Source organism: Choristoneura fumiferana, chromosome 17, assembly GCF_025370935.1.
Source record: "Choristoneura fumiferana chromosome 17, NRCan_CFum_1, whole genome shotgun sequence".
Lineage (NCBI taxonomy): Eukaryota > Metazoa > Arthropoda > Insecta > Lepidoptera > Tortricidae > Choristoneura > Choristoneura fumiferana.
Genome location: NC_133488.1, coordinates 13,601,199 through 13,627,515, shown reverse-complemented (window position 1 = coordinate 13,627,515; position 26,317 = coordinate 13,601,199). Strand labels below are relative to the sequence as shown.

The 26,317-nt window shown below is 35.9% G+C and overlaps 1 protein-coding gene across 3 annotated transcripts in view; it reads right to left on the bottom strand.

Moving 5' to 3' along the window:
* The window catches only part of LOC141437382 (integrin alpha-PS1-like), a 70,926-nt gene that overhangs the window by 10,291 nt on the left and 34,318 nt on the right, over positions 1 to 26,317 (bottom strand). For 2 of the 3 annotated variants that reach the window (XM_074100699.1, XM_074100700.1), the window contains exon 2: positions 397 to 524. In XM_074100699.1, coding sequence (XP_073956800.1) covers positions 397 to 524 — 128 coding nt within the window. Of the gene's footprint in view, positions 1 to 396; positions 525 to 1,210; positions 1,246 to 26,317 lie in introns of those variants that run through there. The other variant, XM_074100701.1, reaches the window with a different exon arrangement.

The following is a 26,317-nucleotide window of genomic DNA, read 5'->3' as shown; positions in this document are numbered from 1 at the left end:
TGTTACCTTAGGACACTAGCATTTAACGCGAATAAAAGTATCTGTCCCTTGGCATCAGGTTAAATAGAAAAGGATGTCTGATTTATATTCGCAACAATAGTTAGTGTATTGAGAAATTATAATGCTGATAAAAGTCCACGATTGAATGCGTCTTTTTCAAATTTGTCTACGCAGAAACCGACATAGACAGCACAGGTGTTCCACCTTATGAAGTCGATTGGGTGTCGAATGTTGATTTGATGCACACATTCGACTTTACGTGTAAATACTTTAATGTGCTCGCTTAAAACTACTAAACCCCATCGGTGAAATAGAACATCTGTAGCGGGCCAGTGAATTCTTCTGGCCGTGCTAGATTGTGTAAGTTAATGTTGCGTGATGTACGAGGAAACTCACTTCGTTTGCCGTCAGTGGCGATTTGCTCACAGTCGTCGACGGCTGGCCTAAGCGGACACTTCCAAAGAGCTCCCGATCTGGATGTGTTTGGCTGAAGATTCTGGCCTAAAGGTGCGCCTACCAGCAACCTGGAAATAGGAAATTAAATCCATGATTATTTAGTAAACGAAAATGTACGCTCAAGCACTTGAATTCATGAGCCACCATGGAACCTTTTCATAGGAAAAGTCATTACGATTTCCCCTGTTAATTAATGCGATGTCACTGTGAAGTTTACTTTGAAATGATTCCATGGTAGCTCATGAATTAAAGTCCTTGGCCGTAGAAAAAAATTACGTTTTCGTGAAAGAGAACTTCCGATACTTCTCACAAGTTTTAATTACTAACAGATATTTTTATCTTTTTAAATTATTGTTCCTTTTTTATTTGACTAATATTAAAATGAACTTTAAAATGAAATACTAACATATTGGTTTTAAAGTCACCCTGAAAGTTATTTCGTTACAGATTTTAGCTCATAATTAAGTATTTTAACGTCACATTTCCACTTAAAACCTTCTTGTAGGTAATTTACTGAAGAAAGGGTTGTAAAATATTCCTGGCGATTACTAACAGATTATTTTTCTGTAGGTTTATTTCAAACTTGTTTGAAATATTTTAAGCTTCGATAAAGTAACTAATAATTCAGAATACGATCCTAGTCGGTCGACCAAAACCATTCGCCTACTACGCTAGCTTTAATATCGTATTATTTGCCCTTTCATCAAAATAATGATGTCAAATGATCATAATACAGATAACAATATTTTATTACCCCGAATGATACGTCAGCATGAAAGGAACAAAACCAAAATGATATATGTTTCATTCACAATGTGCGCTAACGAGTAGGACATGATTGCGGTACACGCGGGCTTTCACTACGTCATTATGATGGTAATGACGAATGATAATGACGTTGACGACTAACCGCGTGGTCAACAACTACCTACTCGTACTAGTCTTGCTTACGCTATTATTCTAAGAGATGACCGATAACAATATAACGGAGTAATTCACTTTGAAATGAGTAATGACGGCAATGAGTCGAGTGAGTGAGTTTTCTTAATCTGTCGGTGATACTTGAAGTGGTCTGGACTGGACCGACCCCCGGAGGCCGACGAAGATCTGCGAGGGTTCTACGTACAAGTAAAAATACAATTGATGTCACAATTTAAAAAAAACCGGCCAAGAGCGTATCGGACATGCCCAAAATAGGGTTCCGTAGCCATTACGAAAAACTATAACGGCTAAGTTTGCTGGAGAATTATTAGTAGTTTTACTCTTAAATAGCCGCCTTAGGTATAAAATATACCTAAACTTGGAAGATTCCGTATAAAATACGAAATCCTTAGAAAAATATTACTTAATTTTTTCGTAATGGCTACGGAACCCTATTTTGGGCGTGTCAGACACGCTCTTGGCCGGTTTTTAATTTATTTAAGTACTCACATTAGTTTTAAATAACTTTTAGTACCTATGAATATTTATGAACCTCGAGGTCTTTATATTGTTTTTGGTTTACTTGTATACTAATTAATGTAGGACTGTGTTCTTAAAATAAATAAATAATAAATAAGTAGGGAACTACCTAAAAAAATGGCTCTGGGTTTACAAGACAAAAAGTTCGTTCGTTCGTTGTCATGTTTACCCTGCATGCAAGCAAACAAATAAAAAGGTGACATGATTTTAGTTTCAAGTAGGCAGCAAAGAAACTAAAAGGTACTTAAGTGGTAATACTAGGTGGTGTAGTGGTAGTACTCGCTTAAGATGTCTAGTTCAGTCTTAACTCAATATTTTTGCATTCATCTGAAATACATTAAGTACTTCTGAATTTCCAATTAAATAATATTTATTGTGTTACATTAATATGCTAATTATATTTAAGTAGGTACGCATCTTTTATGTAGAATTCCTAGTAAATAACTCGTTTGTACCCTATTTTAACTTTTTAATCAAGCTATTAATTCCTGGTAGTCCCCGCTACTAAAATTAGCGTAAATGATTATAGGACGTCGTCCCCTACGGAACCATAGCTTAATTAGTCCCGGTACATTTGCATCGGTTGTAGAATGCCCATTGTTTTCCCGATAAGGCCTGTCAACATGCCCTTGCACCCTTCTGGGGTTAGTAATTAGAATACGTACCTACCTATATCAGTTTGAAGGCCACTGATTAGCACTTTGAGTTATGTCATAATATTAGTTATGTTATTTATATACAGATACTTAGCATTACTGTTTATGGAGAGAGAGGTATCGTTTCGTAATAGTCCCATTGTCTTGGTTTTACCACTTCAGTCACGCAATGGAAAAACAAAAAAAACGGACACGTTTAATTCGTAACGGTTGTTCATAATTATTTAATTTAACAATAAAATAATAGAAGAGACATGAATATTTAATTATTTGATTGACTAATTTTGTTTGAAACATGACTTCGATCGATCATCTTGCAACGAATCCATTACGGCACGAGCGCGGGTGTTCAATCGTCCAATGTCAAATAGCCGATTCCGTCCATATTCAATTTAACATTGGTCACGGTTGTAACCCTACGTGATGCCTGTACGCATGTCTACTTGCCCTTATGCGTTTAAATTAACATTAATCATTTATAACACTAAAACCACCTTCCGAAGCAATAAGTTAAATCATGGTTTAATTTGTTACTGTCGGAAACAAGATATATTCGATATCTAGCAAATTTAATCGCTATTTGCAGTGCAGTCGTAAGAATGATGTAAGTAATACTTTAATTTCTAGATATAATCTCACTATTGTTTTATGATTGCTCCACCGTGTAACGTGAAAGGCGCATAACGCTGCCGCTGTTGCATTACGCTAATAAACACCTACACAGTTAAAAGGTTAACGAACCCCGACATTAACTATATAGTAAGAAAACACAATTAAGGCTTCATTGTTTTGCTGGGTGTTGCGACATTTCCTTATCTAAACATTTTGTTAGCGGCGGGTAGCCGCGGGGCGGCCCGAGCCGCCGAGCCCAGAGTCCCGAAGAAAGCAGTGCGCCCTAAATTCAACTTAAACAAACACGCCGAGATCGGTGCTCTGCACAGCACTAAAAACTTCGAAATAGTTTCCTTTCTTCCGTGTACTGCGAAAGACGTTTAAATTCTATAGTTGCAAATAGCCGTTCAAGCCCTCATAACCAATTTACGGCACAAAAGGCTCATTTACGGTGCAACGATGTTGCGCCCACATACCGGCGATCGATCGGACCCTCATTGCGGCTACCATGCGCCTACGCTCTCCCCAGTATTGTATCGAATACAAAAGTCACTAGAAAAATATTACAAATGCAATCGACACAGTTAACATGGCCTCTATTGTAGACGGAATTCGATCCTTCCATTAACCGGTAAAAAGTAAACATCATCCATCGTCTATAAAAGACCGCTCCTAGTGCGAGTCTCGTATATCGTATCCTTGGGCGCACCCAGTCCCGCAAAGAGCGATAAATTCCCATCAAAACACTATCTATCCTTGACATCGACCGATAGCGATGCCATATTGCACTACCATTTAGATACTCGCTACAGTAAAAATGCATTTTGTGGGTGGTCATTCATCTTTCACTAAGTTCTCCAGTCTTCAGTCTTCTTATTTATCTATTTAACAGCGATATCTGAAGCAAACAAATCATTGTTTGTTGTACGCCTAAAACCATGACTAACGTAATCTTTCTGAGAGTAAAAAAAACACGCAAGCATTCTTTAACTTAGAACTTCATTGCGTTTTACGGAGACAGAATTTCTTCAATCAAGCAAGTAAGTCGTTAGACGATATAATTAATTCTCTATTCATTCACAAACTCCGCTTAGGTTAGTAACTATGTAAATAGTTATAATAAAATAGTGCTGCACTAAAAGGACTATTCGATTAAGTCAATTGTAAGGATCAAAGAGCAGCGGCCGGCCTTTGCGGGGCACGCGCAGATAATAGATTATATGACAGAACTGAATGGAATACTTCCACGCACTCTACGTGCATGTATTCAAGAATGACGCTCAATGATATTGACGACACAGACACAAACATGCACAGATACTATTCTTCCAACGTGTGTTAAAAATAAAGTTGTGTTAAATACTTGTGATGTATACATATCATTTAATAATATTGTAAATCTGTTTTAAAAAAAATATATATACCTCGTTGAGTTTCTTGCCGGATTCTTCTCAGCAGAGGTTTTTCCGAACCGGTGGTAGATTTTTTTTGACATTCATAAGTGCTTGTTATAGCCTAAATTGAATAAAGATATTTTGACTTTGACTTTGACTTTGAACGCTTTCATATTTCGGATAAAATAATCATAAAATCTTCTTCATCTTAATGATTTTCGCCAATGCAACTGGCTGGATAATCATGATTTTTGGGGGATTCATGGATATGCGTAATAAACTGAGGATCCCATACGTACATTTGTTTTTGTTAGTTGAAATGTAAATCGTCGTAGAGAATAAGAAATGGTTCTCTTTAAATTAACTATTCGTCTTCTGTTCTGATTTTTAAATATAATGTTAATTTAGGTGTCGAAAGAAACTTTAAAAGTGCTGCGTGCGGTTGCGTGGTGTCTTGTAACCGAACACCAAATATGGATAATTCATGACAATGAGGGATTATAAATATATTATATGTTCTTTACAAAAAGTTAAGTCATTGAAATGTTGGTCAATTATTCTGATCGGTATTCTTTCCTTCCTAAAATTCATTACAAACAATTTAGCTCCTTTTGGTCCTTACTTGTCTTTAGTAAGAGCAAATGACTGTCATTTTATTTTCTTAGCTCTTTGTCGGTCGATAATACGTGAAGCAGTAACCGAGGCGCCGCCGGTGGTCCGTGGTCTCCGCAAACACCGACCGCGGCCATTGTCCAAACTTTATTGTCAAGTGACATAACGCAGCACTGGCATGATTACGGACTGAGTTACAGCCACATAGTGACAAAGCTGAAGAAAATAACGCAGTAAGAATTCATTTTCCTATGAAGCTTTTCAATATTTATGTTTATCTTAAACAGAAAAGTTATTAATGAATTCGTTGGTACTTTTTTGACCTGATAGGGCATTATAATAGTAATCACTATAATCTACTCGTATCGAAATGAAAATTGAGAAATAAAATCGTATCTTATTCCACTGAGTTTAAGTCTGGAAATATATGTTGAGGAGTACAGTCAAATGCAAGGGTATCGACACAGCCAAAGTTACAAAAATATATATGTATGTATACTTACACGACTTTATGCACTTAACATTAAGGTCGGGTATACATATTTTTGTAACTTTGGCCGTGTCGATATCTTTGTACTTGACTGACCAAGAAGCCATTATAAGCATTGTATTTTATTAAAATACATATCCAATTAGTAAAAACAATAAAAACAGCACGTAGAATCATTGAACATTTAAAGGAAGACGTCCAAAGCGAAAATGTAATTTCATACGAGAGCTTCCCAGAACAGAGGCACGCGCCCCGTCGTGTGTGGCGCAAATTGTATGGAAATAAGTCGGACAAGTGCAATGCTTATTTGTCGAGCACACGACAAAACTTCTTTTGCAAAATAATTTTATGTCATATGTATGTTTTGCGAAGATAAATTCAATTAGATCCTTCGTTCTTGCGCTCGTAATTAACGGTCGGAATGTTTCTGCTATCCTTAGTATATTTATCTTTTCTTTAGTAGATTGTTTGTCCGTTGAACGTTTCTCTATGCGCTACAGTGCTTGAGGGTCCCCAAACAACTTTCAAAGTATCTCTCTAAACATACTACGCTTTCCCTTTTCCCTTTGACAATCCTTTGAGTACCGACCGTGAAACCTCTCAATTAACTATGACCATAATTACTTCGTGTGCACGAACTCCGTCGTGACCGGATCGAGAACTCCTGTCACTAGAGGTTTACTCTCTGGTCACAATAAATAATAGATCCTAAGGACACGACAAAGCCAGCTAACTATGCATTTTAAACAAATATGTACAGAGCAGTATCTCCCGTGATGCTTTTAGCGGTGACACCTCGAGGCAATGAATCCATTATGCATCATCTTCTGTGACATTTAGAATTTATTACCGGTGTCTGAATGATGGAGTAGGTGTAGTAACATGAGCGCAGATCTGTGACGAAACAAATAGGAAAGTATGAAAGGCCCTCCCTTTGTATGAAAGCGCTGCTATAGTGTCTAGCAGCTAAACACAATATATTTAATAGGAAACTATATATTTTGTCACCTATGTATCTTTTGTCTTGCTTTAAAAACAATCAATAATTCTAATTGTTGTATGTGAAATATTGTATATTAATCAATTTATTTTCTTCGTCAAAAATACCAACACACGTACGTAGACAATACAGCAGCTGGACTTAATAAATACATAAGCGATTCCCTTGTTTCACTAAGTTTGTTAATAGCCATACATATAAGCGTGTGCCGTGTTAATCATCATTTAGACAAATTTGAAAATTAGTAGAAAGGTGTTTTTTTTTATTTAAACAAGAAAATTAATTTACATGTACTATATTTTACATTACCAATGACTCCAGATGTACTCCAGATATAATACAAAGAATAGCTATGGCAAAAAGAGCTTTTAATAAGAAAAAGCATCTACTCAAGGCCAAAATATCCACAAAAGCTAAAAAACGTTAAATAAAAGTGTACATCTGGAGCATTGCATTACATATATGGAAGTGACACGTGGACAATGACTCAAACAGACAGAGAGAGGCTAGAAGCCTTTCAGATGTGGTGTTGGAGGAGAATGGAAAGGATTAGCTGGAAAGAGCGGAAAATCAACGAAGAAGTTCTTACCATGGTCAAAGAAAATATAATGTTACTGGAGACCATAAATTGCCGAAGGGGAAATATGATAGGACACTAGATACGTTCTTAACCTACTGGAAGGCAAAATAGAAGGAAAACGAGGTAGAGCTTTCTCTACCAAGATTGACCTATTTTAACCAGGTGAAGGAAAGGGCGGGAGTCAAGCAGCTGGCCAAAGACCGTGCGGAGTGGCGATTACTCCACCGACAAGAGCATAGTTCTTAAATTTAAGAAAAGAGAGTGATATTTTACATACGAAAAATAACAATAATTAATAAAGTGTCAAAAAATGTTTATTTGTCAAATGCAGGATTAAACACTATTTTAACTAGCCACATCACATCACTTTTCAAAAGCATATTTGCTCTAACCACTGTCATAGAATAGTACACTAAGTACTATAAGAGTGAGAATCCTCATGCCAGTGCTTAATCTATTTGCAGGCATTGAATCGTTAAATTCGAAACCTCTATTTGGTAGCGTCGCGACTTGCGAGTCGCGTGCTATCGGGGCGCGCGATCTCTCATTAGCGGACGCCGAAGACATGGTCACTGTTCGTGACCCGATCATGTTCTTACCGTACCACAACTGCTCAACTTTAAAGGCGCCATCATGTTCGTTGTTTGTGCCAAATTCCTTCACCATGTTTTAAATTTATATCATCATAATCGTGCCGTTTTGGTACTAGAAAAATAATTATGTCCGCTAACATTTAGAAAAATTGAGTCTATACAACTAGTATGTAAAAGTGGATACGTTAGGAAACCGACCTTTCATACTCTCACGTATATTTTGGTTCGTGCATTGCATTAAGTTGCGATGGAAATCGAATTTATTATTAAATTGCAACAAACACCAAAAAAAAATCGTCTTTCCCGAAGCAACAAAACGGCAATCCTATATCGGGCTATCTCGACGCGTTCGATGTAACAACATATTGGACACCGATTACTGACGACGACGATTTATCTCAACCACGTGTCCACGATCACCGTGTTGTAATTCAACGACTACTTGGCCTCTATTGCTTTCTATAGACGTGGCCATCTAACGGTCCTTAACGTAAATTCTTAATGTCTTCATAATCTCGCGCTGGACAGTAATCCCATCCATCATGCAGTATTAAATAGTACAAATCACAAAGCAACTAGCTAACTATATTCTATTCAATTAAAGCTTGCCAGTAACATCGTGATTAGCTACGAGTGATTAGCAATAAAGATTCTTCTAATCTTTTCGGTACATTTACGTTTTACTTCAAATCTTAACCAAACGTCAAAGTTGGCAAAACTCATACATATTTGAATTTCCCTTTTAGCACTTTCTATCTATGTAAATAGATAAACAGTGAGTAGGTACAAATGAAATGTCTGCGTGAGTTCAAAGTAGGTGCAAAACAAAGAAAATAAACAAAGCAATAGTTAGTGATGGCCAGTGGCAGCGTATACCAGCTTTCACACGCCACCGTTTGCTAACTTGTCTTCTGTTTGAAGTTTTTATTTTGTAGTCGTTGACTTCACAAGTCTAAAAGCGTCGACATGTCTCGAGATAAACAGAACTGAATATTTGTGCCATTTTGTGTTCTTGTGTAAAACTAACAATATTCAGTGTCATTTAAATACCTTATTGGCAAATAGAATTAGGCAAATAAGCGAAATAATGAAATTGTGTGAGATAAAATCAACTATTGTTATGAGTCTACTGAAAATTATAACTCATTCTATTTATTTCGTGCCATTCAACTTAGTGAATAAAGCCTCGGTATACCTGAGTTATATTTGCTTTGTAAACCATCGTGTCCAGCCATAGTCGGTAACATAATATCCGCGACACGAGTTCACAAAACGAATCGGTAACTTGAACCAAGATTATAAATCAAAACTAGGTGCTACAAAAGCAGCGCACGCAAGAGCAGAAAAGCATCGCGCAGATTATCGCAAACCTGTTCTGTCGACTGCAAGTAAATAATAGCTGGTGGTGTGCATTAGTCAGATATCGACCCCCGTGTGGGCGGCGCGCTCTGCCCCGAGCTACTAAAGTAATGGAACCGGATTATACTACTGAGAAGCAGATTATGTTGAAGATTTTCAATATTATCACATGAGATATGAGTTTTATAATTCGCAATTAGATGGATACTGGGTGCTTAGTTATCCGTGATTAAGCATGATCACAGAGAACATTTTAGAGCAGCAGCAGCAGCGTAGCATAACATAGCAGTGAGATTAAGTATTTGGTTGTGAAGTACGGTTTGAGAAGTGCTTTTACTGTCAAATTATTACCTATCAGAAAAAATATTGAATGAAGCGCTGCCCCGCCTAACTCGACTCATGACAGGACTATATGGTTGCTCGTTGGCTCCACTTTTAATGTTTTTCTATCATTATTGTTGTATTTACTCAGGTATTGTAATTTAAGTTATCTGAAACTAACTACATAAGTATAAATAAATGGTCCTATATTCGACCTATGCTATAATGGTAGCCCTGACCCCATCTGGCAACGTTTTCCGCCCGCCTCCGCTTAAACTAGGTATTTCCCAATACTGTTAGTTATTCTAACATTTATACAGATTACTCAATAATGCTTTTGATTTAAGAAATAGCGGTAGTTATTATTATTACTTATAGGTAAAGTTAATCAAGTCATTCGTTTTCGAAATATCATATCTAAATATCAACCTTAATAATAAGCTCTACCTATTATTTATTTTCTCGTGAAAGCACTCTCGTATTTCTTATTACTTATGGCTCTGTATTATTTTTATTTTATTTTATTTTTGAGACGTAATGTGTAGAAATTAATTAAAGCCAAGTGAATCAAGAAACAGCTTTATCTCTGATAAATTTATTTTAGGGTTTGAATTATACTTCATCATCTTATTTCCTATTCAGTCCTTTAACTTTCTTGATTAACTTTACCTAACTTATATACGCAAACTGAGTTTCCTTTGAAAACAATACAATGCACAAGAATATTTTCTAGACGAATACCTATGTAAGTACCAATATAGAACGTACTCGTTCATTTTGTTCATGCCTCACTTAATATTAAAGCGGATTAATGTGCAGTAAATAACATTAAGATATGGAAAAGGCGTGGTCGCGGCCTACGTGCCTGTATCTTAACTTTGTGTGGGATATCTTCCCAGCGCAGCGCAGGCGCAGGACTACAGGAAATGTTGCCACAAACATAAAATCTGATCGTCAGATCTCATTTAGATCAGATAACATTGCTTTTATCAGTCAAATACAATGTTATAGCAAAGATCACTGGCCTATTATTTGCTAACCTTTAGAACAATGAATACAATGTAACGTAACATCAGATATAAAATGTATATAAAATTAATAATAGGTAAGTAACCTTGCTCCTTATTCATAAACAGTTGTTTAGTTTTAGTGAACTTATAATTTCGTTTTCATTATGTGTCTTTTTGTCATTTTGCCCCCTATACCATAAAAAAAAACTTATAACGAAACGATTCAACTCACATTCTATAACATGGGACAAGCTCGATCAGTTTCAATATTTTCGGAAAACCTTCTCCAAGGAGAACATTTTCAACCATTTTCACGACAGAGGCACCCCCGCCCCGTATCTCGGTGCGTATCTCAACAGTTTTTATAAAGTCATGTCTCATGAGAGTTCAAACAGTATTTGACAGAATTTTGTCTTTGCTAGACGTAGACAAAAGACAAAATCAATAATTTTAAATAACAAGTTTGTAATTTTTAATAAATAAGGGGCAAACGGGGTTAAAGTTCCAAGTAGCTGCAGCTAACAGTATCCGTCCGCCACATCTCTCGGTGAGCCGACAGACGGACTGGGAGCCGGTATGCGCCGACTAATATTCCATATTTACGCAGGGCGAGCCTTTCTCACGCAGCACTCACACCCGCGATCATGCGAGTCAATACCGAGCCGTATGTTTATTGTAGCAGTTCCACTAGTAAGCATGTGATGATGATACTGGGAATGTTAAGTTTGTGAACTCTAACTTAGTCTAAGTGTGTTAATCGTTTACTTTTTCCCGGGCCACAGACAGAAATATGCACTCGGTGAAGTCTGTACCGTCATCCCTTTACGTCATGTTTAAATTTAGATTTAGAACAGTCTTGGGAGTGAACTCGCGATTCGGGTCAGCGAATGAGTTGCGTACGACGCGATATTTATTCAATGCAATCAGAGTTATTTATGACGATGAGAGCAAAGCCCTTTTGATATGATTTTTGTACGGGATTACTTTTAACTTTTTTATATTTATCTAATTTTTAAAGTTTTTTTTCAACTGCAACGCATATTTAAAAAAGTAATGAAAGAACTTCTATATTCTATTGCGGATGAGATTAATTAAGCTCCAGAAACAACATTTTCACCATAAAAATAGGTGTCCTTGAGCTAGCAACATTGTGACGAGCAGGAAGGAGCAATTGAGCGAATGGGTCCGCGAGCGCAGATCTAAGCGCTCAATGGACGAGTGATCACGTGTGAACTGGGTCACGTCCCTATGCCAAGTCGATGACCTGACAGTTGACATTATAACTAGCATGGAGACGGCTACATTCAATTATATCAGATGACGCTCTGTCTAGTCGAACGATGCATTCGCATAAATATATTCCATGTTTGCATAATGGACGTATATCTAGGATATGATAAATTAATTTTATAATTTGAATTTCGACTACCTATCATATCTTATTTAATTTAAAATCTTATAGATTTTATTTAAAAATGGTTGGTACCTACACAAAATTAATATAAATAAACTTTAGGTATGTACTAACTAAAAGATTGAAGACACTTAACTACTTACTGTCATTAAGCGTTTGAAAACTTCAATGTATATAATTGCAATGTAAGTGTAGCGTACAAAACCTCATCATAATTTGCGACATCGAGTACAACAGTCCCCTTTATTACGTATCTGGTTAACATGTCAATCGCAAATAAGGAATGTTGCACTTAATACGCAAATGGATTCAGAACAAAATGCCTCTTATCAATCATTTAAATTACATGACATTTCTGTCAATTAGTGCTTGCATTACGCCCTGAGTCGTGCTTAATAATATAACGGCCCATAATAAGAGTCTTCCATATCGGGCGGAATTTAAACTGATTGGCTACAAACGTGACTGAACAATACGGAGACGCGGAAGCGGCGCGAATTAACCTAGGAGCTTTTTCTGCTTCTAATTGATACCTAACTTGGATAAAGCACCATCGATTAAATATCTTCGAATAGAACATAGCGCCTTCTCCTGGCATACTCATTAATGAGACCATATTCAGAGTCATGAATCCGAAATACGCTATCAGGCTAATTCATATAGCTTTAGTGTATTATTTAGTATGGTGTGAGTTTGTTTTATGGTTTGAGTGCTTTTAATATTTATAATCATTGTCGTCCAAATTGATTACGGCTTCGGGTGACCAGAGGGCTGGCTTTTTCTTAGCACAAAGATTAAGCATTGCCATACAGCATGGTAATGCTGCCAAGCTTCTGGGCACCTTACCACCTGGCAGTGATTTCGGGCAACTTTTTTATTTATAATTTTAGTTTGCATGTAGTTTTAGTTACCTTTATTTTGTTTTATATTATAGATAAATCTTCTTATTAAATATTTTATTAAGAGACTAATAAATGTATGGGCTTAAAATACAATTTTCTAGTTAAGTTTCCGCCGAACTCTTCTGAGCTATTCAATAATCCCGCGGAATACGGTGCACAGATTAAAACCCATTTGGGTGAGGTGGCCGAATCTCCCACAAGGCGTGTTCGTCACGTCCTGCTTACCATAACAATGGCAGGTACAACCCGAACATCGCCGGTGCCATCCTCTATAATTTATGGAAATGACCGCAAACAAAAAACACGACAAAGGTGTCTACTCAAAATTAAGTAGATGGGTCGAATATCGTGTCCCCCATTGTCTAACCATTGTTTGCTTCAGTTTGTACTCGTAATCGTAAATATCATCCCCAAACCCTAGCCAACTTGTGTAACCGGTCATATAATTTTATGGGTATCGAAAGGTTAACTATTGAAAATGAAATACTTACCTATATTCTTAAATAGAAAATGTACCAGCGATCGAATACCTTGACTATAAAAGAACTTGAAATTAATTTCCAAGACCCTCGATAAAATTTAGAACAGTCATTCGTAGTCCATATAATGAAATAAAAATTTCAAACGTATTTAGGTAATGATATAATTTGTATGTAGATAAATGCGTAGATGAAGATTATTTATTTATTTATTTGGGAAACAAACAGCATATATGACACAGTTGAATATAAATTAATTTAGATGATACATAAGCCAAAACAGTTTCCACTTATAAAGAAATAACATTATTTGTTGCTCGAGCGAGCGTACGTTACAAGTAATAGGAATGCAAAACAATTTTTTAAGCAAATTAACAAAACAAACAATTAAAATATGTAACAGTTTAAATTTTATAATAGGTGCGTTTTGTAACTAGTTTTTATTTAAGTTTGTTTTAAGTTTTATTATTAGTGGCGTAGTAGCAGTAGCCAGTTTGCAGGTGGTAGCACCTTGTGCGCGGTCCGCCCGGATTGCTACCACCATCTTACTCGCTAATAGAGCCGGAGTAAGACAGCCGGTGAAATTTCTGGCACTTGAGGTATCCCATCTTAGGCCTCTAGGTTGGCAACGCATCTGCAATACCCCTGGTGTTGCAGATGTTTATGGGCGGCGGTGATCTCTTACCATCAGGAGACCCACTTGCTCGTTTGCCATCTAGTCGAATAAAAAAAAACAAGTATTGGAGCTTTCAGTTTTTCCGAGAAGCAAATTAAAATATGTTTTTAATCTCTACATAAAATATATACATTTTGTTAACAGAGGTTCGTTCTCGGGGGCCGCGGCTTGTCGCTGATAAAGCCGCAACAGTCTGCTAATTGGATACAATTTATTGCGTACGCACCCATATCAAAGGCTCTTTACTTACAGTGAAATCAACGTTTAACTACAAGATATCTATATATTTACAAACTGATAACTGTAAAATATACCTACAAAATATTTAAAAAAAAATCTCAACTTAAAGCACTATTATTTTCATTTCGTAACAGATTGACGTGACACTCTATTATTAACGCCGGCCCACACGAAAATGGCGCGAAGACAGCAATACCGTGTCGTATGTCCAATAGTAAACAATATGCAAGATTCGAGATCAAAGATATCGAGTGCCGGTTCGTTATGTTTACCTTTGTCCCCAGCGAATCACCAGATTAACATAGAAATAGAGTTACTAAACGTGTTACCGAAAAACTTAAACATAATAAATTTATAACATTCATTGTCATGTTCTAAATTTAGGTGTTGAGCTGATTTTAAACTTGACTGTACTATTCTCCAAGAAGAAATAGTCGGTATGTAAAAAACTTTTTGATCACACTTGCACGTAAACAGTATCTTAACATGCAGGCTACCTTGGTTGCCACCCCCCAAAAAAAACCCTCGACCTTAATGTGCTTGTCATGAAGCCCGTGGTCGGTAAATGAGTTATTGCGCGTACAAATTTTCTTGTCATGAAGCCCAAGGTTGGTAAATTAGTCATTGTGCGTACTGATACTGCTGCGCGCGCTGCTGCTGCAGGCCCACCTGCACACGCACGTTGCGGCGCATGCTGCGGAGGGGGAGGGCGGCGCTGCCAAGAGCACAGCCTAAGGTATCGCCAATATTTGGAACAATTATATTTTTTCTTTTAGAAATATAAAATTTTACTCGCAAATGTGATGAAAAACATTGTATGTCGCACGGGCGCCGGTACTAGAATTACGAACATCGACTTATTAAAACCCTCAGTCTTCGACTTCAGGCTTATAATAGACTCTCGTTCGTAATTCCTTATTTACCGCCCTTAATACACAATGTACTATTACGTAGACATATTTGCATGAAATTTATGGTTTAGTATAAGAGTGGATAGTTTTTGCGATGGTGACGTTTAGTTTAACAACGTCTTGTCTTTTCCAGTAAACATTAATATTCCCCAGGTTACGACCCAGATAAAGGAAGGAAAGCGGCCCTTCTATAATCGATGACTTTCTATTTTTCTACGCCGAAGTCAATTCGAAATCCGGACGTGGGCGAACGCGTTTCGTTAGTTTCGTAACTCACGACTATCCCTGGCAATGATATCCATTAGTTCGCTAATGTGTACTCGTGCCAGTGTTACCACTTCACATCAAAGAATTAAAAGCCAACATAAGGATATACGACACAAATACATAGGGGTTAGGATTTTTTTGCAAAACTGGATATGATTTAATATAGTCGTTAGGCAAGGAATAATTAATTAATTATAATGATATGACCTTACAAAATGATTACTTACAAAGTTGACCGGCAGAAATCCCATAAATTGATAAGTTTGCCTTTGCACATTTATCTTTTATTTAAGTTTTTCAACTGTAAATATTTCTTTGTTTTTGTACAATAAAAAGTTTGCATACATATAGGTAAATAATATGCACATATGTTGTTATTTCACTAGTTCATTTATTGAAGATAATATTTCACTTAACGCCCCTGTTATCATCCACAACCATAAATCGCTAGTTGGCCTGGAATCCGACTTTCTTTATTTATCACAACACTGACTGCATACTACGAAACTTCTGATGACACTATACCTATATATGAATATAGAAACTAACTTGTAATTATACGCTATTTCTTTGTATAGGACGACCAATTCAATCCGATTGAAACACAAGCGAAATTACAGTCACGGTAACCCTACATAGAATAAAATTTACATACAATCGTTGCCATATAGGGATGAAATTTCGACTAAAATTATACAGATGTGTCACAGGGTGACGCCAACCGTACCAGTATTAATAGGTATTATGCATTCAAAAATAAGTCATTGTGTGTCTGTTTAAAGCTAATTTCTTGTGAAACTACTAAACATTAATTAATTGGGCATTACTATAGGGATTATTTTTAGTAAGTTGTACGAATACTTATCAGATTTTCTTTTAACTAAAAATGTTCTCGGACAAAACCTTATTTTAGCATATTTTGCTTAAAGACGCGTCTCCTAACCAACTTTGCTACCTACATGCAGGGGATTATCAACATAGAGAGGTACGATAAGTCGCATGTTTTATTTTTCGTATAACCTTTGGTATTAAATGTCGAGCTGGTATTTGGCGAACACAATAGCCTAGTTGGGTTGATAACGTCGCTTCTGTAAAAATATTGAGATACTTTTTGAGGTCGGTAGTAATTAAATAGTCAAAAGAATGCAAGAAGTAGACTAATTTAATTAAGCCTTTGACTTGTAAAGTTGATAAGTGAGGACAAACTAAAACTCGTATTAATTAATCGAGTTTTTATAAAATAAACATAAGAAAATGCAAGTTAATGAGTTTTTCCTGTTATTTCGTGAAGTTACCTACTGTAATGCCATTTTGATAAAAACGATACCGAGAAAGGAGTCTGAGTCACATATGTAAATAGGTACCTAAAGAAGTTTAGACTGGTTAAAATATGCAAACAAGTACCTACTGACTGTCATTGAACCATTACATTTCTTTGCAATCGACTTTGTAAAATAAGTTTGTGAATTACATTAGGTACTTTAAACGTGTGACTATATAGTTATCAAAACAAGTTTTTAGTCTTGGTATTGATAAGCAAAGTTGTTAAAAACGATTTTTATGGTAGCCCATTTCAATTAAGTTTTATTTTTATAACGATGAAATCTTTGTAAAACACAACAATACGCTCTCAACAATATTGACTCTACCACAGGACTATATTTTTACAAACATACCTAAATATCAGCAAAATGTGTAAATTTATGGCTGTAGGTAACAACATCCTGCGTTTCCATTCTTTACTGTGTTTAAGTACTATTCAACAACCTAAAAAAACAGTTAACTTCCATGTTTCAAAACTACGACCCGAATTAATAGAACCAAGTTTAATGATCACGTCAACACCCGCGCTCATCGGTCGATCGCGATCGATTCGGTTGCATTTGAATTTTACAATTAGTAAATCAAAAACCATTTCTAGGTTATTCTAATTCTTAAATTGGTTGTTTATTCAATTTTGATATAATGTAATGATTTTATCACATGCAAAAGAAGCCCCTTTATGTGACTTTGTTTACTATGAAGGTGGTCCAAGTGACTCTATTCTGTGAAGATTGGAATTCTTCACAATTTATGCGTGGTTTATACTACGCTATTCAATTATATTCATTTCTTGAAAGTGTAGCTCCATTGATACTACCTATCGATGATTCCGCCAATGTTGAGGTTGGAAAATAAAACTATCGGTTAGTAAGTCTACGAAATTCGAAAGCTTGGACCCGCAATTTGCATTTATCATTTTAACAGTAACAGTAATCCAGTGTGTATCCAGGTTGGATCAAATTTATGAAATAAGTATTGGTGTGAGAGGGTTTGATAATAGGTACTTAAAGGTCATCGTTCATTCACCATATCCTCTCATATTTCATTTTACAGAATTTTTTACCGTACAACGGCAAAACATACTAGGCACTGACAAAATTGTCCACCGATGGACAGAGCCATATTTAAAACAAAAACAACAAGTATTGGTGTGGCAGAACTCGATTAAGTAAAAGAAGTCATCTACCAACATCTTTACAATAAATAATTTAAAAAAATAGTGATTTACCTAAATTAAAAAATATGAAATTGATTGAACGTATAATAAAGTTTATAACAACGGGTATAGCTTACTCCTTCAAGGTTTCAAATGATTCTAGCAATAAAAAGTACCGATTCGTCGAGATTTCGGGTAGAGTATGCTTATTGTCTTGTCTTATCAATAATTTCAATATGTAATAATAATTACATAATTGCGAAACCGCCCACAACATACTATGTAGGTAACTATTGATTAAGAATTCTCAAAACAGATAACAGAATTATTGATCATTGTTGTTTCCCATTATCTTGTGTTTTTCCCGCCACTGTAGACCGTAGAGTCGCGGCGCGACCTCCGACCCGCGCGCTCGCGTGCGGCGACCGGCGACCGGTGACCGGCAGATTACGATGTAGCTACGTGCATCAGCCGTACAGATGTTAATCGCGGCCCTTTCTTCTCTTTACAGCGGTGCCAACACTACCGCCCGAGCCTTGCCTTCATGACATGTAAATAGCCCGTAACGACTGCCATTACCCGCGTTTTATGCCTACAGCCGGAAAATCAAAAGAAAATTGTGTCACTTCCGCGTTTTGATGATTAAAATGATTTTGTTTGTTCGTTCTACTTTAGTTTCCTGCACATTATGCAAAAGCTTTGTTATGTACCTACGCCTTAATTTTTTCATGATTGAATGAAGATTCTTTAGTAAAGCACATTAGACAGAATCCTGAAATTAAATAAAATTGTAAACAGCCATTAAATAATCCACATAGAGCGCTTTAAGAAGAAATTTTGTTGACTCACGATTCAATTAAAGTGATCATAACAAATAAAGTTAAGTGCCGCGTTGCATCTCGTTTCGTTAGAGGTAATGAATCACGATGTGAGAAAAGAAGCAATTGCTCTCATTATTACAGACTATGAGTCACGAAGAGGAAGCGATGTTTCATGTGGGGTAGCATCAATATATACTTGCATCTTTAAGGAACTCCATCACTAGTAAAATTCCTCACATTTCTTAACGACGACGTTGATATCATAAGGTTTTCTTAGGAAATAAGATTACTAGTTTTCTCGAAGTCAGCTAAACAATATAAGACAGAGATTAAAATTTAACGGGGCCTATTAGAAAAGCTATTTTTTATGTCGTTTAAGCTTAACTGCAGAATACAAAAAAAATGGATTTTTTATTTTTATTTTATTTGTTGTAACGAATGTTTGTTCAAGTTTCCAATTCCATGGAATGTATTCTGTACTTTCTCCGTTTGTCTTCTAAACGCTCGTGATGTAATTAGAACTTCCCACCTCCGGATTAATTCGAAACGTCAAAGGTTCAGAGCATTTGGAACGGATATGAATAGCGTCGGACAGACAAACAGACTGCACTAATCACAACAGCACACAATGCCATTGTTTATTTCATTACACGAGCACGGAAACTGTACCGCGATGCCCAAAGTGGGTGGTCGACACAACTCTCGCGCAGAGTAAATTTCTCATTTCAGCAGATAGAAAGAAGAATTAAAGTACTTAGCAAAATAAAAAATCATCTTTAAAAAAAAACCGGCCAATTACGAGTCGGACTCGCGCACCGAGGGTTCCGTACAAATTTGTATGTAAATAGATCGTTGATGGAGTCTCAAGGATTTTTCCCATTTTATCCGATTGTTTTTTTCCTCTAAAATATAAAATAGAAAATATTTAACACAATATCTAACATATAAAATATTTAAAACAATGGAAAAAGAGAAAGAAAACAAAATTATGGTATTACTATTCTAAGATGTGAACTTGGGGCCGCTTATACCACTACTCCACCTTGATCTACGTAGGGAGTGTCGAAATAAACCATCGCTTTCGAATGAAATAATAATTATAAACAAAAAAGTTTTTTTTTGTGATGATGAAACAAATGAGTGATTTTCGGATTTTTTACTTTACTTGTGCTGAAGGACCTTGTCCTTCCTTCTTGGCAAATTTCATGATTCTTGGTCTACGGGTAGTACTCTATCTATAAGTTCTGATTCCACTGCAAAATGTATGAAAAAATAAGGCTCAGATGGTCGTATCTTTTGATTGCGTTAATGTAAAAGCTGTATTTTTTTACAGCTTCAAGGGGCCGCAAGTATAAGTATTAGGTGTTAATTTTAACTTGATACCTCTACGCTTCCCCGAGAAAAAGGTCTTGACAGACGGACAGCCAGACTGACGACAAAGTGATCCATGATTTTCCTTTTTTAGGTACGAAACCCTAAAATCGGATAATTGGGGATTAAACTCGGGTGGAAAGGGTTCAGTAGTAACTTGACGTTGCAGAAATTTCCTACATTACTTTAAAGACTATAATAGACTTGTTATAAGTTTTCCAGTACAATTATTTATTTCAAAATTAAAGCTTCTCACAACAAGCACTTTCATTTAATAAAAGTAGATATCACACAATTACAGTTTGCATGTTTTTAAATTTCAATTTTCTAATTCACTTCCTAAAAGTGAGTCTATGGTTAAAATTAATTTATTTAGGTACGTTACATGTCTGTCTTTGGATCACCGACTTACATAATGTGTATCAATTTTCAAATCATTCTGTTCGGTTTAAAAGTGTTTAGCTTCGGAGCGAATTGGCTGTGACAGTCTATAAGGATCCTGTTCTTTCCTTTTGAAATATAGAACCCTAAAAACTCACAGTTTCTGTACCATTTTTATAAAGCACGCACTTGACCGGAAGCTCTTGAACTCTGGTAGCCGGGCCACACTTCAGCCACTCGAGATTGCTGTAACACCTTAAATAGATTTAATCACCCTTAGTTATTTGATCTAACCACTTGAAAGATACAATTATGCTTTGAACTTGAACTATGTTAAGTTAATGTACCTACAGATGTGGAACAAAACCAGACTTTTTTTTTTCGTTTTCAGTGTGTCGTAAGAACGATGTATTGTGATGGCCTTTTCAATAAGTAAACGGGTCTATTTTTTAGATTTGAGTCTATGTATCAAAGATTAAAGTTATGATTTCCAATGTTCCAAAATAAACTAGAAACCAACGACGCTAAGCATCAATTTGGCAAAGGGCTGGGTTGATGTTTAGCGGCGGTCGCGTACGCGTACCTATAACAAGAAGTCATAAAGAACATACCGCAACGTTTATGGGTTTGTTCCCACACCGATCCAGTGTCTGGCTAATTCTGCATAGGATTGTAATAAGATCCAGTGTTGTTCTCTGACTGTTTGCTACTGGGCGGCAGTAATTTAAACGAATTTTGCATATTTTTACAAAAGGAAAGCGATAAAGATCTTTGGAGCGGAATATTCGTCACACATCTCGTTATTCGTTGTAAATTTCAACAATTTTAAACTTCGTCTTTGTGGTTGTATTAAGTAATTTTTATATTCGTAACAACCAATCAATATTTTTTTTTATTTTCGTGGTCTTCGCTGGATAACGCATCTAATGTTTGTATGTTTTATTGTTCGATTTGTTGCCACATTCTCTATCACTGGTACTCAGTCTCACATCACATATCTGTCTATTCGGCAGATGCATCGGATAGCGCTGTAATATGACATTGTTCGCAGCAGGAACTCATCTACATACGTATCTCATTACTCTCGGACTCTGATAGCAACCGACCAGAATGGTGGCGCCATAAAAGTAATGATACGGCACCATTATACGATCTAGGTTGCGGTATAAAGAAATAATCTTAACTTCATATCTTTCGGTATAGCTCAGATAATTGTCTCTCAACGTATCAAACATTTACCTATATCATGTCTAAACTCTAAAGTATAAAATTGAACTTGGCAAGTACTTGCCGGTGATTTATACTTAGTTTCTAATTTAGTCAAATGGGCCTGACCGTGGCAATGTTTGAGTCGCGCCTGAGCAATAGATACGAGTACATTTTAAAGCTAAGTATAGTGCACCACTGGAACCACTCCTACGCGCGTACAGTGCAGTGCTAGTAGTTGAAATTATGCTTCACCTTTAGGTACCTACTTGCAACTTACTTTGGTGGGTGACTTGCCTAATTACTGTAAATATTGATACCTATAATTTTATCCTACTTTTAGTAAAAAAAATACCATAAATCATTAACGTTGAGTAAATACCTCTTGATTACTATTGTCGATTACCCATAAAGAATGTTGCTGGATTTGTAGACTTACCTGAAAAAGGAAAGAAATCGTCATTAAAATCATTTCATTATTTGTATAGAATCAGAGAGTGGTCAGTTAACTTCAACGGTTATTTACTTAACTAGTTCCATTTCTAAACGTGTATGTCACGACTAAATAGGTAAAGTATTAATTATAATTTGATGTCTCAAAGCGGGTACAAGTTGGCACCGCCAAAACTATATACATAACCGCATACCTCTATACATAGTCCAAGTACGTTGCATCGAATAATATTTGTATTGTAAAACGCAACACTAGCATTTGTTTTTTTTTTTTCATTGATAGTAACAATACCTAAGTAATCAAATTTGCACGAATATCATCTAAACAGTTTGACCTCGCGTTGGTAAATGGGGCACTTAATTAATTACTAGTTAGCACGACCCCTCATTGGCTGATTAGGAACTAATAGTGAAAATCACACATGAATCGATGTACCATTCGTTTTATTTAAAACGTTGTAATGAGTCTTACAAATTGTGTTATATTTTCTTTTTCGAATAATCTTACCTTACTTAAAAATGGAAAAAAGGCCATACTTTGTTTAAAACGAAAGCGTGGGTGAAATTACAGTTTCTTTTCATGCCATGGCTGGCAGTTGATTGACTAACGTTTTGTAAGGAAGACTAATGTCTGTTGATATAATAAGCCCTTCTACTTCAATCTAAAGTGTTTTACCGCTTATCATAGGGCTATTAATTATAGTTGTTTCGGATGTACGCCTACATATAATTGTACTCGCTTTTGATAGTTCCACAAACATAATTATTGTAATTGATTTAAATTTAATAATGGCATGGTAGAGATATTATCGCCGGTCTCGTCGTGTTTAAACAGTACAAATTGTATGTTAACCTCTAGATAGTTGATTCGATAGGGGGGAGATTGGGCGGCGCGCTTTGTCTCGATGTTTATCTTGCAGTTTAAACCGCTGTTTGTTGTTCTTATATGTATAGTTTAGATGCACCAAGATTTTCTACTAAGTAAACTTGGTTTCTGATTTCTTTCTTTTTCATACGAATAAACATTACTTTTGACCAATCGCGAGTTTCTAATTTATAACGATAGCAGGCCTTATGCGAGCGTAAAATACTGTTCTCAAACAAGTATCAAAATGAAATCAAAGTAAAGATCGTATTACGGTAGCTTATTAAACGGGTGTCCCACAAACCGAATCCCATCCACACATCCGCTGCTGGGATTATGTTCTTTTTAGTTATTTTTTCATGGCTACACACCCATAGCATTATGGAAGCTGTAATAAGCTTGGCGTGATGAAAGACGGCATTTATGGCCGACCCGGTGTAGAGTTACAAACGGCTACCAAACATATTAAGGGAAACAGCTGGTGCTTAATATGGGCATTTGTTTATAATAAACCTAATTTAAATATTTGCTCGTGACTATTACGAGACTTCTCTGCAGTCGTGAGAACTGTCAATCAACGTTAACGCGTCAACACTTAAGAAAGTCAAACTTTCAATCAAATGAGATTAGACAATCGATATTTATTCGAGATAATTAAACATTAAACATACCCAATATTATTTCTCAAATGTGTGCATAATTGACAGAACTATCCGTTTATACATACCAACAATGTGAGTGTCACAATGATCAATAAGTTTGTTTCACCTGCAATTGAATGTTCTGAGAGTTCCCATTTTTATGACGTCTTACGGGGACAACGACCCCTTCTCGCCCGTAAAACTTACGATCGAGGAAATTCGCAGTCAAAACAAACTATACTCATAAAATGAAGGATTTGTACGAATAGAACCTCTCCGCCACTGTATTTAAATCAGACTTAGAACGGCGAAGTATCTTTCGATGCTTTGGATCCGAAGAGTTTTTGGTAATATATAAACTTTTCCTCTTGTGACTGTGCAATTTTGATGTTATGGAGCTATTCTTATAATACATGAATCATTGTTATTTCAGATTTCTTTGAAACGGCCAGGGGTGTGGTGTCTTTCTGTTTACAAATGGAATAAGTACATGGTAGATGAAATGAAGCCATCCATCTCAGAAATTAAACCTCCCACGCTCTGCAACTCATGGTATTGGATATAATTTGCCAAGATTATTTAATAATCATTGATTAACTTCATATTTGTTGATCTGAATAATTATGTACTTAAGTAGTTGCTAAAGAAGGATTTTGAGATATATTGAATATCAACATATGTAATTGATGACTAAGTTCAAAGTTTAAAAATTTTGCTAGTTTATGATATAGTCAAATTTAATTGTGATAATTAAATACAAATAATGTGTAAAAAAATAGTCAACTTAATTTATGTTAAACGTATTTTTATGATTATAAGAAACTGCTTACAATTGCAAATAATTTAGATATTTAACTAGAAGTCTATATATAATTTTACCGCAGCAACTTCTGACTAATCTGTTGGAAATCACCGAACTCACAGTCCGAATACTAAACGCACTATTGACATTCAAATGATATATCATCAAAAACGTGATATCAATACATTAGTCTTTATATTGCGACATTTAACTTTTATGGTTTTCCGAACATTGAATACGTACTGAGATCAAATAGATTGTCTAATGTTATTTTGTTCTTGCAGTGAGACAGTAATTTCGCAGCACCTATTTAAAACTTATCGGATGCAGTGATGACTTTACGAATTCCCATTATTACACCAAAGTCACTTCATTACAATCTATTTTAGACTTATACTTAGGTATATATTTAGTTCTGGTTTGTTGTACATCTGTACCCGAGATATTGCATTCGCATTTGTGGTACAGTACTTACGTCATAAAAGTAAAGCATGCTGTAAATTTTTGAATAGCCATTTCCGATAGCGCTCGACTCGAGTGAGTCACTAAGGATGCCACTTTTTATTACAGCTATGCTTTAAATATATGCGACACACGGCTAGCATTAGTAAATCACACTTGTGATATCTGAATATATTTCTAATCTTTAAATCCTTTCCAGTACAAATCGTGAAACAAGTCAGATAGCTAATATTTATCACATAACAATTCTGGAGAAATATTTTCCCCATTCAACACTAGGATGATTTGTTGGTAGGTATTTTAAATAGATTTTTAGAGTGGCATAGCTATTGTAATATTTTTCCATGGACTGTCACTAAAGTTATGTATCGTGTTGTTTTCCAGTTCTATAATCACTCTAATTTTACTTTACGCATATTTAATTAAGATAATTCGGCACATTATGTATGTTAATTCCCGCAGCTTATGCCGATAATTATGCATCGGTAAGTACTTAGAGGTAATTGTGGTTGACCACACAAGTTGATAATGGCGTAGGTACGATGTCTTTGGGCGTGCACGCACGCCGCCCCGAGGCTCAAGCCATGTACTCGCCCATCGAATCTATATTATTAATAAATATCATCATTGATTTATAATTGATATTTTCATGTTCTTGGCTATGTTGCTAGACTTAAAATGTTTTAGATGGAATCCATAAATCTAACAGAAAGCGCGGGCTGCCGCTTAAAAAAAGTTTTTAACGGTTCGAAAACCAAACGAAATAGTTTACCGCGGTTATTGCAAATTATGATTTTTCTACTATGATATGTAATGTATGTACTTCAATAATGCATGCATCGTATCATCCACATAGATGTCCATCTAGATGACCGGGCAACCGTTGAGCGTATTTCGCGGCTGGCCGCTCACCGTAATTGCTACGAGCCTAATGGTTATGGGCCCAGCAATTTCGTACACCTCCGTTGTCATCGATTGTGGCTCGATTAAATGTAATAACCTGTTGATTCGTTAAATCAACAAAGCATCCGTGTAATGTAATGTAATCGAAAAGAACGATGGTTAATCGAACGGCGTTGAAATGTTTTGGGAAATACCAATTATTCCAGCCGTCAAGGATCATTGATAACATCAATAAAATGCGTGTTTGTTATTTTTTTGTCGGTAGGTATATATAATTGTAGGTGGCACCATGGAATCATTGGACACATATTAAACTGCATTATTTTTAAGTGTAAAATGTAATATTTCAAAAGTTCTCAAATTAATTTTCAATTGACTATTGTTCCCGTGGAAACAATGCCGTATGTATACATTCAAATGCTTTTCTGACGTCTTAGGACACCTGTGATGAGTGTGTTATGGAAACTATCGTGAAAAGACACAAACAAAACCACTTGTAA